This window comes from Epinephelus moara, chromosome 17 (assembly GCF_006386435.1).
Source record: "Epinephelus moara isolate mb chromosome 17, YSFRI_EMoa_1.0, whole genome shotgun sequence".
NCBI classification, from domain to species: domain Eukaryota; kingdom Metazoa; phylum Chordata; class Actinopteri; order Perciformes; family Serranidae; genus Epinephelus; species Epinephelus moara.
Genome location: NC_065522.1, coordinates 5,834,999 through 5,851,465, shown reverse-complemented (window position 1 = coordinate 5,851,465; position 16,467 = coordinate 5,834,999). Strand labels below are relative to the sequence as shown.

The 16,467-nt window shown below is 40.0% G+C and overlaps 1 protein-coding gene across 1 annotated transcript in view; it reads right to left on the bottom strand.

Annotated features, from left to right (window-relative positions):
• Window positions 1-16,467, bottom strand: part of adam19a (ADAM metallopeptidase domain 19a) — a 283,587-nt gene that overhangs the window by 226,775 nt on the left and 40,345 nt on the right. Inside the window, exon 2 of the mRNA XM_050067214.1 lies at window positions 9,587-9,666. Within this exon, the coding sequence (XP_049923171.1) occupies window positions 9,587-9,666 (80 nt within the window). The remainder of the gene's footprint in view (window positions 1-9,586; window positions 9,667-16,467) is intronic.

Genomic DNA, 16,467 nt, shown 5'->3' with positions numbered 1-16,467 from the left:
CGTGAATTGGATGGACAGAGGAACAGACAGCCATAAAACATAATGCCTCCGGTCACGGCTGTCGCTGGCACAAAAGCAAAAACAGCACTCATTTCTGGATGATGGACAATGACAGGACCCTTCAGTCACAACAGACTCACACTTCTGCAATACCCCTGTAGAGGTCTTGGTCAGAAAAAGCAAATTAGATTCCATATCCATGACAAAAGGATAAATAGCATGATGATAAGTCATGGCAAGATGCTTCCAAGTTCTACCACTTTTAAGGAATTCCACACTTATTTGGTCATGAAAAAGGAGAAAAGCAAAGTGATGACTGAATGGAAATCAAACTATGTAAATACAGAGCAAAGGAACAAATCCCTCAGCAGTAACAGACATGGCTGAGTCTGATCAGTGTCTCAAAGCATTTCCTACCACAGAGAACTGAGAGACATGGGAGAAAATGGGCAACTTCCATCACTAGAAGTTAAACTAGAGATTGAAGACAGCTATCAAGATTATAAGAAAAATTGTTGTTAGGGATTACAGACTGAAATGACAAAAATGGTGATTTAATGTCACTCTTCATGAGGTACACCATTTTTAGCCCACAAATCAATTAGATCAATAGAATTATGTTTGTGTTGGAGGCTTCAGCAGTGAGCGATTTACATCAAATGCAGACAGCAGTGTGCTCATTATTTACTGTAGCATGGAGGACATTAAAGGTGTCGAGGTTGGGGCAGTGGGTGGTTGGATGAACAGCTGGGGGGGGTATGCCTTACCTATTTTTGACTGAGCCGCGGCACATTAACTACAGTAGGGCTACAGCACAACAAAGAAGGAAATAACAAAAAAATAACAAAAAAACAAAACACAAACTTTTAACCACATACTGCAGCATACTTACTCACTGGGGCTGCCCCCTAATAGTCAACCAAACGCGTATGTTAGTCGACCAGAAAGGTTATTAGTCAGCAAGATTTCACTGGTCGCTTAGTCGCACAAAAAAAAACAAAAAAAACAAGCAAAGGTGAAACTCAATGTTATTTATTTCATTTACACAACGGCATGTCATTTCTGTCTCTACACAGTGTGCATTTACAATTCACCTCTGCTCTCCCTACCTAGCAAACTCAGACGCAACCTGCCACTGTGCTCTTGAAAGCTGACACAAAAAAGGCACAAGAGTGGTGCCCAGCCAGCGCCAAACCTCGCGTTTTCCAGGCAATTAAAAATGCGGCATGTGTACGGCCCCTATTTTACAGGGCTGGTACCTGCGGTTATTACACAGGCTATATGTCGGGCAGGAAATAAAAAATGTGGGATCATTTTAAGAAGGTGAAGGACAAACCCAAGGTGATATGTAAACTCTGCAGGCAAACATTTGCATTCATTCATCGACTACAAACATGACGTATCATCTGAAACATGTAAGTAGCTACATGCCCATTAGTCACTTAGCACAATCATTACTGCTTTGGTGACAGCGTCATTAACAGGCGGCTCGCTCAGTGTGTGACGTGCACTTGTAGATAAAATACAGACCTATATTAATGAAGGTTCATTAGTACGGTTTTGTATTTCTCTGTAATGTAGCACAGTCTTAACAATGTTACTGATACAATGTTTTCTCAGACCTTGAACTCAAACCATTGTGTTGACTCGCCCAAATATATAATTACTAATTAAATCTGTAATGTAAACATGCGGGCGACTAGTCGACTAATGGCCCTAAATGACAACTATTCGTCAACTAGGAAAATTCTTAGTCGGGGCAGCCCTTTTACTCACTTATGTCAAAAGCACAAATACCAAGATATGCAAAAGTCTACTGAAATGCTCCTAGTGTGGTATGAACCTGTGTGGAGAATGGAACAAAACTGGCAGCAGCTGCATCCAGTGAAACTGTCCCTCGCAGCTCCATAACAGTCAAGATAATGAAAGACAACAAAGAGAGGTCAATTATTCATTTGTATCATGCCTAACTTTAGTGGAGCATAACATAGCATATTTATGTGTAAGTATGGCAATTAATCAGCAGATGCTCTGGTTCAAAGTAAGACCAAACCATTCCGTGAATGTCAGTATCTGAGCCACAACAAAGGCCAAAATGTGGCCTGCAACAGACGGTAAGGCTTGTTTTCCGTAATGTAAAACACTCAACAATTGTGAATCACCACAACCAGGAGAGATCCTTATAATACAGTCAATATTTAGAATATGTGCACACAATATATTAGGACGATTGATCCAGTAGTTCGAGAGATTAGCTGCGGACAAACAGTTGCTAAAACCACAATTTTTACCAAACCATAGACATTTCAAAAAGATGCAAAGCAGGGATACTCAGGGCATGGTGAAGACTATTACTTCTTATCTTATCTTAACTCTTTTGATTCAGTAATTTGGCTTACTGCATGTAGGAGCAAGAAAGTGAATCTGCAAAATGTTTCTGCAAGAATGACTGGGCTGAAATACACTATATCATATACAGGATACACTGCCAAAATCAGCAGCTTCACTTCACAACCACCTACTGAGAATGAATGTCTTATAATGCATTTCATTCTGCATGATGCAAAAATCCATTTGGCTTAACAGCAAAGTGCGCTGTGATGAATTGTGGCCAAAAACATAAATATTCACAACACATTTCTTTTGCCTGTAGGAATAAATATAGGTTAAACATCCAAAGACATTAAAAGAGCACATAGACAGTGTCAAATTCTGCTGAAACAAATATCAAACATCCAGAAATGTGCAGAAAGAATCTCTGCCACCCCCTCTGACACTTTGCTCTTTAAGGCCTGGGGTCGGCGCCTTTGCTCTGAACACTTATAAAATCCATCCAGCTTCATTTGACAGCTCAGAGTGCCTTGACACCTCCCTTACAAATGCTTCAAGTGGAGAAATGCCAAGCCATACTGAAAAAAGTTACAGAAAAGCTCTTTGAGGCAGTTATGTGAAATCTTAATGATATATGTTCAGGTCTTTGTTATGGAAAAATCCACAGAAAAAAATGGCATTACGAGACAGTGCAGAACCTTTCTCGTTGGCTGAGTTTGACTGTTCACACACATCAGTTTGTCAGTGTGTCTTAGGGCTGGATGAAGGCCAGGAAAATACAATAAAAATAATGCTAATTGATTGCTGACATATCACATCCCCGAACTGATCAATACTAACCCAGTTATCTAATGGGAGCCCTTAGCTTTGATTGATTCAAAGGAAACAATGTCTTTCTTAGATTTGGATTTGTTGGGTTTCAGTAGGCAGCTTTCTAAAACCATATCAGGTGAATCCTGGTGGGTATCATCAGTGTGACTGTGTGATGTGCAGTCACAGGGTACTGTAGACAACCCCCCTCCACACAGCGTCTGCGCCAGACGTGGCTTCATGTGTGCACTCCCTAATCTTGCCAGGGTGAATGTCATTGCCATCTCCAGCGCACTTGCGAGGTGAGAGTTAATCTAATCACTAGGGAGACAGAAAGTAGAGATGTGGGGTAGGTGGGAAGATAGCACAGAGCTCTGAGCGGACTAGGATAGATAAATAACAAGGCGGAGGAGGACGGAGGCCACGTCGAGTCTTTGAACTCCTCTGACAAATAACTGAAGGACATAAGAGAGAGTATGACGCTACAACAACAAATGGTGATAAATGAAATCTCTGACACAGAGCAGCTTCTTCTGTGTATGAAAAAAATAGAAGAAGGTGAAAGTATGAAGGAAGGTGAATGCTACCCTAACAGATGTCCACTTAATGACTCTGTCACCTTTTTTGACGATGATCTTTCTGGACAAGCAATTAGTAAAATCAACCCCCAACTGGTGGGTCAGGGTTACTTCTTCCATGCAGCCATATCTTTAAAATATCCTTTAGCAACAACAATTACAGACCAGATATACTCCAAAATGGATGCAGACATGGACAGCAGAAGCTCTCCCAATTCTGTTTATGCTACATCGTGATTACATGTTCCCACATGAAGTTAACACAAGCCATAGGCGTGGTTATTAAGGCTTAAGGCTTATTAATACACTTTAGCCTCCAAGGTTATCAGTGTTTCATAGGACATCTAGGGCTGGGTATCTGTACTCAATTCTTTTAAGTATCAACCAAAATAACCCAGTACCAAGTAGCATCGAAACTTCTCCAGTCAAATGCGACCAAAATTTGATCCTTTTTGTACCCAGATTTTAAAAAATGACTATCTCTATAGTTTTGCTTGCAGTTAATCACTGTAAGCGTTCTTTGATTTCATGCAATGTGATACTGGCCCACTACCACAGCAGCTACAACCCATACAGTCTGTGGTAAAAATCATAAAGCATACTTACTTTTTTTTATATCTAGAATATATGTGGAACACCGGCATCTACGAACTTACTCTAAATGGCTTCTGTTTTGTTACCGTTGTAGCTTTGCAAAAAACGCTCTGGTGCGATCCTATCACTTTCAAGGCTTTGTATTCCAACATGAAACTGGATTTTTTTTTAAAGACTTTATAAATCTAATAAGTTCACCAATAAATGTCTTCAGTTATTATCTATCCATTGTTCCACCTATTTGTGCAATGGAGTAACATAATATTCAACCCATCATAGAATCAGTAGATCTATGCTGTTTAGGCAGCAACCGAAATATTGAGTAGAATATCATGAATATAGTAAAAAAGAAACAATAATAATAATAATAATAATAATAACAATAACAATAATAATAATAATAATATAGAAGATATAATAGTTGTTATTCAGTTTTTACATATTTTATTTGGCTTCTTGACACGGACAAGGGTTATTGGTATAAAGCTGTTGCAACACAATGACATCAAATTGGCACTCTGTGTTAGCTGATACGCCAATTTAGGTCCTACACCATTTCTTCTTTCCATATCAGGAAAGAAGAAATGGTGTAGGAAGATCAGAGAAAAAGTGTGATACAGCCATTATCCTGGCAGGCTTTTTGCCTGGCCTTTCACTGTGGCCATTCAGAAAAAGTACACTTTTGCATTTAGAAATGGTGGGACAACATATCCAATATATTTTCTGTTTAGCATACTAAACCTTATTCAAAGCCAATAGCGAAAAAAAAATCAAATCAAGTGATGACTATGGTCAAGTAAAAGAGAAGTCTTAGAAATGTTTTGCCAACTAACTTTAATCCTCAGCCTAGCTTTCTCATTGCTCTCTAATCCCGCTGATCTGTACTCATGCCAACCCTTTTGAAATGCTGACACCGGCCAGTCGAGCATCAATACCCACTCGTTAGCATACCTATTAACGTCAGGACTCTGGTATGCAGATAAATGCATGGGTCTGAATCATTCTGTGTGGTTATGTTTCTCAGCAGGACTCCACTTTCCCATTTTCATAGGCATTAAGATGCACAAGAGGCAGTCAGACGCCTCGAGTGATCACCGTCAATTACATGGTGCCCGTCGGGGGAGCTGGCCTGAGCCTGTCAGTGAATCATCAACAGGATGATGAGAATGAACCGACAAAGGCCTGACGTGCTGCCATAGTTATACGCTTTCAGGTTTGTGCTTCAACCAATAGCTCCAGTCATTCCACTGTCCATCGACTGTCAAGCCAGCAATTACGAAATCAAAAAACTCTGCTTCAAAACGAAGAATTCATCAACTTAAGTATGGCCCTAAAAGTCCCATCAGTATTTTAAAACTGGGGTCTTACTTTATTAGTTTTCACTTCATTGAATCTGCTTCATAAAGGTAAAACATGAGCTGTCAGACAACCAGACAGGCTTTACATAAATCTTTAGCTTAACCTAATTATCTAAAGCCCCAATGTACAAGTGAAACCACATACACACACAGACCCAAAATGTCTTTTATAATCTATCGTACTGTAAAACTGTGGGCGCATGCAACTACAGTAACTACAGTAGGTGAGTTAGGCCAAAGTTGAAGCTTGAAGCTGCATCTAAAAGGCATTTGCAATGGAGAACTGTTAGATTAACAAAATAAATTCAATTCAATTCAATTTTATTTATAAAGCCCAACATCACAAATCACAATTTGCCTAAGAGGGCTTTACTGCACACAACATTCCTCTGTCCTTTGGACCCTCACAGCAGATGAGGAAAAACTGCCCCCCCCAAAAAACCTATTATGGGGGAAAAAATGGTAGAAACCTCAGGAAGAGCAACTGAGGAGGGATCCATCATCCAGGACTGCTAGACTTGCAATAGATGTCGTACAGAACAGATCAACTTAATAAATTAATTATAAAACTGCACCAAAAGGACAACGTTTTTGATTTGAAGCCAATGGAAGAGTTGTCCTATCTGGCTGCAAGTTCCGTCTTGAGCTGTGTTTCTATTTATTCCTGAAACTTGCTTTGAAAGCACCACAATGGACAAGAAATCCCTCCATGCCTCCTCATTTCACCACAAAAAACTAAATAAGATGGCAGCTAACTGGACAGAGACCACGGGTACTGAAAGTTTCTGGTAAGCTAAAATGACCATTGCTAACAACAAGCTAGGCTACTTGCTGTTAGCTAATCTCTAGTCATTTCCATGAAACACCACAATAATTAAACCTCAATAGTTCTAAGTTACAAAATGAAACGTATCCATTGTGCCAGGTAACGCAACTTGTCAATACAGACAGATGGCATCTTTTTCACGTATTCTTTAATCAGATTCTTCCTGATTAAAATAAAAAACTGACCTTTTTCTCTATTCATATAACATTATTTTGGGCATGTTATCTCTTTATTAGACAGATAATAAGTAAAATAATTTATGATAACCAAATTCAGGTTTCACTATATGCAGGTATTACATTTCCAACAACTTACTTCAACTTACTGCAACTCTTACTAACAACTCTTACTTTCCAACAATGCTCCCTAGCCCTACGTTTGACAGTGAAGGATTTATCTCTGACCCTGTTTTTGTAGTAGATATTAATTACCTGTTAACTATTACTCAATATTACATAATCAGCTATCTTAGAATGTATTTTAGGCAAGACTTTTGTCAGCCCTGTCATTCTCCCATCATTATTCCAATGCGAAAGCCAGGCCCTGCTATCTGTTTCTTGCTTTCTTGTTGAACAGAGGTCCTCCATAAGACTGATGGCTGCTCTGAGAGTGTCATGCCTCAAGCTTTGGCTACAGTCTCTCTTTTCCTCCCATTCCCTTCAAACCCACCCCATCTTTTCCTCTCTTGCCAAGGCAACCATCAGGCCAAGCAGGGACATCTGTACAGCAAGGCACTGAGCCATGTTTTCATGCTTAGCTGGACAACTCCAGCCGATTCAGTGCCAACAATAACAGATATCACTGACTTAACAGGTTGTCAGTCACTCTGACCCTAAACCAACCACAGTTACTCATCTGCACATCTGCTATAAATGCTTCTGAGATGTTTCAACAATTAGGGAGGAGAAGCTTTCCTTATTCAGAGACATCACTGGACAGCAGTTTGAAAGAAAGGGGAGGGTGACTGGTTTGCTTTCACCAGCAAATCTTAATGTCACAAATCCCTTCACTACCTGCCCACTTCAAGCCAGCAGTCACAGAGCCAGGCTTTAAAGCCAATTTTTCAGAGGCCAAACCTTAGAGTTACAACTTCCATGTCTGTCATGTTATGCCATTGGGCCCAAAAGACTTTTTCTTTAGACTTACATTGTGAAAGAGATGCTGTAAATCAGTGGATACATTTTTTTTTTAAAAAGCCCCGCAAAATGATTTGGGCCAATGACATTTTGAAAGTAGCGCCAGCAAGTAGTTATGGTAGTGCTAGCAAGTAGTTACAGTAGTGCTAGCAAGGAGTTACGGTAGTGCTAGCAAGGAGTTACGGTAGTGCTAACTAATGGTTAAGGTAGTGCTAGTAAGTAGTAACGGTAGTGTCAGCAAGTAGTTACAGTGGTGCTAGCTAGTAGTTAAGGTAGTGCTAGCCAGAAGTTATAGTAATTTTAACTTTTTTTTTTTTATCAGATATTCACTGGGTGTGGTGTTAGGCTAATGTGCAAGTTCTATAACACTAGCCTTTTGGCCACAACTGTGATTGCTTCATGTTTGTTTGCTGGATTTGAATAATTAAGTAGTCTAACTCATTTAGCAGAGCCCAACGACAACCAGCCAGACCATTGTATCAGTTGATATTAGCTTGTCACACATATATTGGTCTCGGTGTGTATGTCGGCTGATAAAACACAAGAAATGAAGAAGCCAAAGATATGTTGGAGGTTATTTAGAAGCAGACTCACTATTACATAGTTTGACCACCAGAAAGCTTAGTTTATTTTTACACTGTAAAATGTTATGCTTAACACATTATTTGGTTGGAATTCTTTAAAAAACAAATTAAAGTTATAGCCTACTTATCAACAAAGTCAAATTATGTAAAATATGGATGTAGGGATATTTTAAAAAATAATTATTGTGTAATGTCACAAGAAATGTATAGCTCATCCAAATTTGGGGTCAGGTTAACCAATTTATTGAACACATAAATATGTGTTTTTTGTTGCCATTAGTCCTGCTTTTGTATTTCCTAAAGTTCTCATTGTCTAAGTCACTGAGTGCTTTCTATCAGGATCCCTATGATGTCACATCACATTTACTTCTATGCAGAAGCACCTACCCTATGCTTTTCTAAGACCACCATTTCCAAGGTGCTGCTGTTCTCAGGATGTTTTAGGGACAGTTTCACAACCTAAGCCTTCTATTACAAATGTCCTGTTGTTAATCTTATTGGAATATGCTGTGCTAAGTTAAAACTGTCTGTTCTTTGACTGCTCGTGCAACACCGGTGAGAAACTCCTTTTCCTCCTCATCATTTTTCTAAAGGGCACATAGTCTTTAATGTGCTTGTCCTCCCACCTGTGTGTGCATGTGTATGTAGAGTATATGGGTGTGTGTGTGTGTGTGTGTGTGTGTGTGTGTGTGTGTGTGTGTGTGTGTGTGTGCGTGCGTGTGTGCGTGCGTGTGCTCAGTGAGGAGGTTGTGGATGACGAGGCCGACTGTGGGCTGAAAATGAGGGCAGTAAAAAGCGTCCATATCAATAATCACACCACAGAGTCAAGTGTCCCCTCGGGATACAAGTACAGAACCACAAGAACAGACGTCCTTCATTCACCCATAAAACCACACAGTGACCAAGGTGCATCTCTCAGTTGTCTGTGATGATTAAAAATGTAAATACAAAGGCCACAGAAGTCCTGAGAGATGGTGTCATCAGACATTACTTTCATTATCTAAGCATATGTTGAGACACACTTTATTATAGATGAACACTTTTGATTTTTATGCTCCCATGGCTTTTCTACAAAGTTACATTTTAGGTCCTGCCGCTGGTGAGGCTCTAGCAACAGGACAAAAAACTGTGTGTTGCTGGCTTTGTACAACACTTTAATCTTGTTAGATGTAATAAACACTACTCGCTCTTGGGGCCACAAGCAGACTTTAGACCTTCCCTCTTGTTATCAACCAGATATATTGGTGTAATCATGAAGAGTTAAACCAATGGCCAACGGCAAGCCAGTTGTAGTATTGAGTTGTTTTTGATGTGGCAAGACCAGTGTCAGGGAAACAAAGATCAGACAAAGGTTGATGAGATATCTGACCTGTGTCGAGGTTTCAGCCTCCCTCTTGCTTCGGCTTTGAGAAAGCCACTGCGCCGTCACTGTCCTTCCCCCACGCAGCTCTGCAAAACACAAAGTAGGAGGGAGATTAATAGGATATAGGACTGCGTACATAGACTGTAACATTACATGAGAGGCAGGTCAATGCAGATGGAGAACACTTGCAAGTAAGAGGTTAGAAAGAGCAGTTAAATCAACAGGGTCAACTCACTGCTTAGGGATGTGTCACTATGTCATTGAGAAACTAGAATTACCGCCTCACGGTTATATATCTCTGCCAACCAGTTAAGTTACAGTTTACATCCAGGTCTGTGCAGACCATATGGAGCTATGAAATCATCAAATAGTCACCAAATATTGATGTTCCTGAAAAAAGGCTACAAATTCTAAAACATGGATGCTTCACACACATGCCAAATTTGATGAAATTTCCAAAAAGTGTATTTGAGATATCGCTTTCACAAGAATGTGACAGACGAGGTCACAGTGACCTTGATCTTTGACCACCAAAATCTAATAAGTTTGTCCTTGAAACCAAGTGGACAAAATTCCGTCAAGGTGATCATGAGATATCGCTTTCACAAGAATGTGACAGACGAGGTCACAGTGACCTTGATCTTTGACTACCAAATTCTAAAAAGTTCATCCTTGAGTCCAAGAGGATGTTAGTGCCAAATTTGAAGGAATTTTGTCACAGTGTTCTGGAGATGCTGCATTCACAAGAATGGGACAAACGCACAGATGAGTGGACGGACAAACAGTTGATAAACGGGTGTATAGACAGACAGATGGTCAACCCAAAAACATTGTGCCTCTGGCCAAGGCTGTCACCAGCACAAAGGGATGATAATGGAAAGATCAGACAAAGGAAAAATAATCCACTGATGTAAATAAATAGAATGTTTAAAACTAACACAAAATTAATCACATTCAAACGTGCAATAACACGTTTAATACTTGGGGGCAGCAGAAACAAGTTGCAAACACACAACTGACATATCATCCCCTTTAAAGTGGATATGGTGAGCTGCTTAATCACACATTCATCAGTTATGTAGCATAATTTTTTAGCTTTGGTTTGGCTAAACTCCTGAGAAAGATATCTGTCTCTATCTGCTAAATGCTCCACTATGTTCACCAGCTAGGCTCTAACTATGTCTGTCTGCTGTTTGCTGCTGAGCAGGTAGTGTACAGTGGGTTTTACAGTATTTTTTCTCTGCCTACTGTGAGAGTGGCGAGAATGAACAAAACAGCAAAACGATGAACTGGAAATCACTATAAAGCTGTGTAAAGCTGAGGGGAGCTGCAGGTTCAAGAGATCATTCTCTGTGCGCTCACTGCTACCCGAGACCCCTTTCACACTGTCACATTATTTTCATATTGTCATTTGATGAAGATCAATTATGGCCATTTTAGGGTACAAATGCCTCTGGCATGTCACAGATGACTGCTGGATAATTTGTGAAACTGTATTTTTTTTCTCTTTTATTCTTCTTTTCATCCCTTATTATACTGGCTCAAATTAGAGAACCTGGTACTCCATGATCTGAAGGATGCTTGGAGTATGTTTGAGGTCTCCAAATATACATGTTCTTTGTCAGTACACTATTTTATAATCTGGCCCCTGCCACTGTCGTGACAACAGCTAAAATGCTGCAAGTGCAGTAAATTAAATAAATTCATGTCACATTTTCACCACAGTTTTCTCTATGCAAAGGCCTATCACCAACAGCCTATCTTCATAAAAGTTAATTAAAAACTAAAGTAAATATGCCGCAATCATTGGAAAACTGTTCTTTTTTCAGGTTCTCTTTCAGCATTTGTCTTCCTAGCTTTGTTTGAGTCAATGCACCAATGCAGTTGTGTGGAATAATGGCTCCCATTTTCACTGAGCAGGGATCTCAACAGGATGACTAGATTAGCTCAGATGAATCATGAGCCCACTTCAATTTGACAAAAACACTTCTTGGGACGGAGAATTTAAAAGTGAGTGATTCATACACGTCAGCCCGGGCCAGCTATACATTCTATCACAGATAGCATTGGAACATCACCATTTTATTTTAGCAGAATAGCAATGAACAGAACAGACAGAGGGGGATTTAAGAACTTTCATTTCAACTCTGGGGAACATTTTGCTGATATCATCTGGAAGACAGAACAAGATGCAGTAACAGTGTAATGGACTTATAAAGACCCCAGTCTGCGGTTTATCAAGCATTTGAATCAAAAACACACACACAAGAACACACAGTTGGCAAAGCACAAAAGAAGACTGGAAGACAAGATTTTGTAATGATCTCCATTTCCATGTTTACCAAATGAATAAGAGAGAAGGTGTTTTAAGCAGGAGCCAACAAGAAATGAGAAGGGTAATGGGAAATGAGAAGATCACACTGCCTGAGTTTATTCTCCACAAGTCAATAAAGACTAATCAATAATCAGCTCAGGACTACAGAACTGGTTATTAACCCATCAGCATGAGGACAGCAGTAGAGGCATGTGTACTGTATGTATAATTGTCCTGCCCTAGAACAATTTAGCCCCCTGCCCCATCACCATTTTTTGGCTGGCACATAGGAACCAATCAACTCTCCCATATCAGGTAAATAGGAGCCAGACACCGAAACACAGAGATGATCTTAACACTGCTCAGCACTCATGTTCAGATTAAATATGCAGTTACATGTGAAATGGACGCAAAGTCATAATGCAGTCATCGCATCATGGTGGGCACAAAATGTGTTAAAATTGCGTGCTGGCAACATAAAAACAATGCCAATGCAAAGTCAATGACGATTTTCTGTCATGGTGGACAAGGCCGACAAGGGCAGGCGAGAGTTGTGGTGGATGGGTCAAACATACATGGACTTTCAACTGAGACGTGTCCTGTGTAGTTACAATGTAGTTAGGTGACTTCACAGATATTATGTAACATTACGTAGGTGTTCAACGTAACTACACAGGCTGTTCTCATGCACTGTTTGTACGTTTTCCTACGAAAAGTAATGCACTAAAATTTGTATTTATCCCACATAATGACGAGCCAGTAATTTGTGAATAATCCACATATTTTGGAAGGCAGTCACGTCACCAATGCGCTGACAGGAGTAAAGAAGGAAGTGCCTGAGTAGTCCTTGAAAAGGAAGCAGGTTGCAGTGGTGGATGGGTCACAAAAAAACAGGACATTCCTCCGAGACTTTCCCCATATAACCTGTGATTAGAACCATGTGAACTTTAAATAATTTTAAGGTACGTCCTCACTATGTTTCTTTTCATAGACCTAACCACAGTAACTTTACTTGCCTAAACCTAACCTCTGTCACCTTACATTAAGTAACTTTACGTAAAGGACATAATGTCATTCATGAGGCACTTATTTGTAGGATTGCATTCGAACTGTTGAATAATGACACATGAAAATAGGCAAAGTACGTAGGTTTATTGCATTTACGTTGTGTACATAGTTATTTTAATGAACACTACAATCTTTTCCTGAAACTAATTGACTATTGTTTTCCAAACCAACCGGAACAAGTGTTTTTCTTCACCTAAACCTAACCAAACTGCCACGGTTTCATAACAAAACTGTTACAGTTCATAAAAGACTTTGCACCAACTTTGTTTCGTGTTGCAAACACATAACTTTAGGACATTTCGTGCCTAGGATCATGTAGTGCATTGTTAAAGCTCATTTATACTCCCTTAATGTACAAAAATGGATACGTCTTTTTCAAATGTTGTCAGTGTCACTGTCCTCATACTTCCATGCGTCTATTATGATGTCATAGATACAGCCAGTCGATGGCACTAGAGGGCAGAGTCAAAAGTTTCACACAGCCACATACAAGGCACAATGGAGGAGTTCGTGACATTGTACTTTTAAATGGAGGCAGCATTTTAGACGGCAGAAGTCTGTGCGGCCATGTATACATCCCGGCATGGACAGAGAATTCCTTTTTCTATATTACCAATTCTTCTGTAACTACGCTACACTGCCTCTGCAATCTCCGGTAGTACTGCTCCATTTCATCCAGCTTTCAGAAAACATGCAAAAATACAGAAGACACGAACACGGACAGGAAGTTCTGTCCGTCTCCGTGTCTGTCTCCGTCTTCGTATCTGACGTTAAGCATAAATAAGCCCTCAAGAGGTCTTGTCCATTTTATGTATTTCTGTGAGACAGTGTTGGTAGTTCAGGCTTGCAGGAACCTAAGAGATATTATGGGGAAGAGAAAGAGGTGATGACTTATCCAAAGGTACATTATTCTGTACAAAGACAGATGATAACTATTTTTATCCTTAAATATTGTACATAATCCAGTTCCATATGGGTAAAATACTCCAATTTGTTAAGATCAGAATGAAACCCTTTACCAGATCTTTTGATATCTCCTCACTCTTTCTTCATTGGCATATAGCAATGTACAAAACATTTTCATTTTCATTTCATCATTTAGCTGAACAGCACAGAAAAGTTTCAGTTCCTAAATTGAGTTTCAGTTCCTAAGTATTAGGTTGTTTACAACTAAGGATGTCCAAGTTTTTTTTCACTGTAGAAACACTTGTTTGTACAGTGGTGTTACAGAGAGGATGTTTTTCCTCCACAACACATCTCTGGCAGAATACAAACACCGCCTGCAGAGAGAAAACAAACCAGACAACAGATATGGTTTATTTTGTTACCTCATCAAGTTACTTATAGAACTCATATTAATGATTGACAGTTGATACGATCCTCCTCCCCCACCATGTAATTTTAACAGGTGAAAGCGGCAGTCAGATTCAACTAAAAAAATGGTTGAAAAAAGTTGCCGCCTGAATGTTTGATACACTGCTCTTTGCTAATGAGATAAAAATTAGCATTTCTGTTTAGCAAATCCAGGCATGTTGCCAACCTCAGTGTCTGGACTCAGTCTCATTTAAGGTGCGCCCAGATAATTTCTCACATTAACACACTCTAATTTTCACTTGGATATGCAGCTCGCACTGTGGTAACACCAGCAGGCTGAGGTGAACACGACAGCAGAGTACAGCCTCGAAAGGATGGGATTTTGATCGGTTTTATTTTAGCTGGTACGATTCATTAAAATATGCCTGGATTGGCCACAGCACTGATCCTTAAGATCGGCTCCGGACATCCCTGTTGACAACTTCTCTTCTGTGAAATAGCGAAACCTAAAATGTTTAGAAGACTCAAAGAGCAGATTCAACACTGGATTCAGATTGCATATAATCTGAAGACCCCTGATTCTCATTACAACTGCTTTTGCTATCACTGATGCATGCTAAGATGACACACATTGTCAGAGGCAATATGTGATAAAGACAAGAAAATGTGGCCCAAATCCCAATTTTTTTGCTCTCCTGTGATACATGTGATTTTTTCAGAGTAGGGTGGACACAGATATCTGGGGGGTTTTTTCAACAGACATGCTCCACTTTCACGTGATCCTAAATGTGATACATATCCGATCACTGGCCCTGTGACCATTGTGAGAACGGTCTTATCAGAGTTCATGTGTTTCTTTTCTCCATCCATGGTTTTTCCACGTCATATTTCACCTTGACGGCACAGATCATTCACCATACAGTGTTGGAGCAGCCCTTTTAAACTACAGAATGCTGCCATACCACTGCTGCAGCAGGCTGCCTCAGTCACTAGCAAATAGAGTTTGACTGCCACTTTCTGACAGGGACAGCTTTCCTACATGCTGTCACAGTGTTGTCGTGAGGCACGGATAGAGATATCAGAATATAGCCCTAGACATCTTTGAGTTTTAGAGGTACTGTTTCTCTGTGAAACCCTCCACATCGCAGCCCCACCACTCCTGAGTCCTCCAGCACCCACTCTCTCTCTCCACAGAACTACCAGCAATAGCTTCTAATAGAGCGTTGGCTTATGCATTCCTTCGTCTTCTTACCCTCATGCCATTCTTCTGACGGCTCATATTTCCAAAGCCTCAACAGTCTGAAAAAAGTCCTACTGGACCAAAAGCCCATTTTAGGACAGTCCATTATCCCAAACACAAACACACTGTGCTCTGAAAATAGGTACACATTCTCCAAAACAGACGCACATGGCTAATTATTATGCAGAATGATGAAGGTCCAATGACATCATCCTGCACACTATTTACCCACAGCCCTTTGGAACCATGGGTAGTCCCCTAATCAACATGACAAACTTTCATCCGAGCTCCACTACAAATCATTCTGGAGATGAACGCTTGCCCTCGTATGTCATTCATTTTTCCCCAAATGCTTGTGCCTTGCAAATGTGGCATTTTTGGTTGTTCCAATACGCATGTGTGTGACATTACTGGTTGCATGTGAGGCATTTCAGGGCAGAGATCCGTTCACACTGATGTCAGATAGGTCACCTTAAACATAAACAGACAGAGGGTTCACATCTGGAGATAGGTCAGATCTGGTAGAGGTGGGAGAAAAAAACGATATAGCCTAATATTGCGATATTTTGCATGTATCGATACAAGGATGCCAAGTATTGATCTTTTATTATACATTATTAATTTTTGCAATTACGCATTGTAAAACAACTTTTTTCCTGCTAAGGTCAGTGCAGGTCTCAGTCAGCAGCATCTGGCAGGAAATTCATCAAAAGAAAGATGGAAGCACCAGAGAAAGAAATCAGAAATGTGGCATTGGCATTTAAATCAAACATCGAGACTTATTTTTGATTTTTCAGCATAGAAGGAAAGGAGGACTTGGATATGACACATGCAATTTGCAAGCAGTGTCATATGAGAATAAAATACTCTTGGAATACTACAAACATGAGGGCTCAGCTCACACTCCACCATTCAGAGATATCTTTAGCCGCTGACGGCCAAGCTAACGCT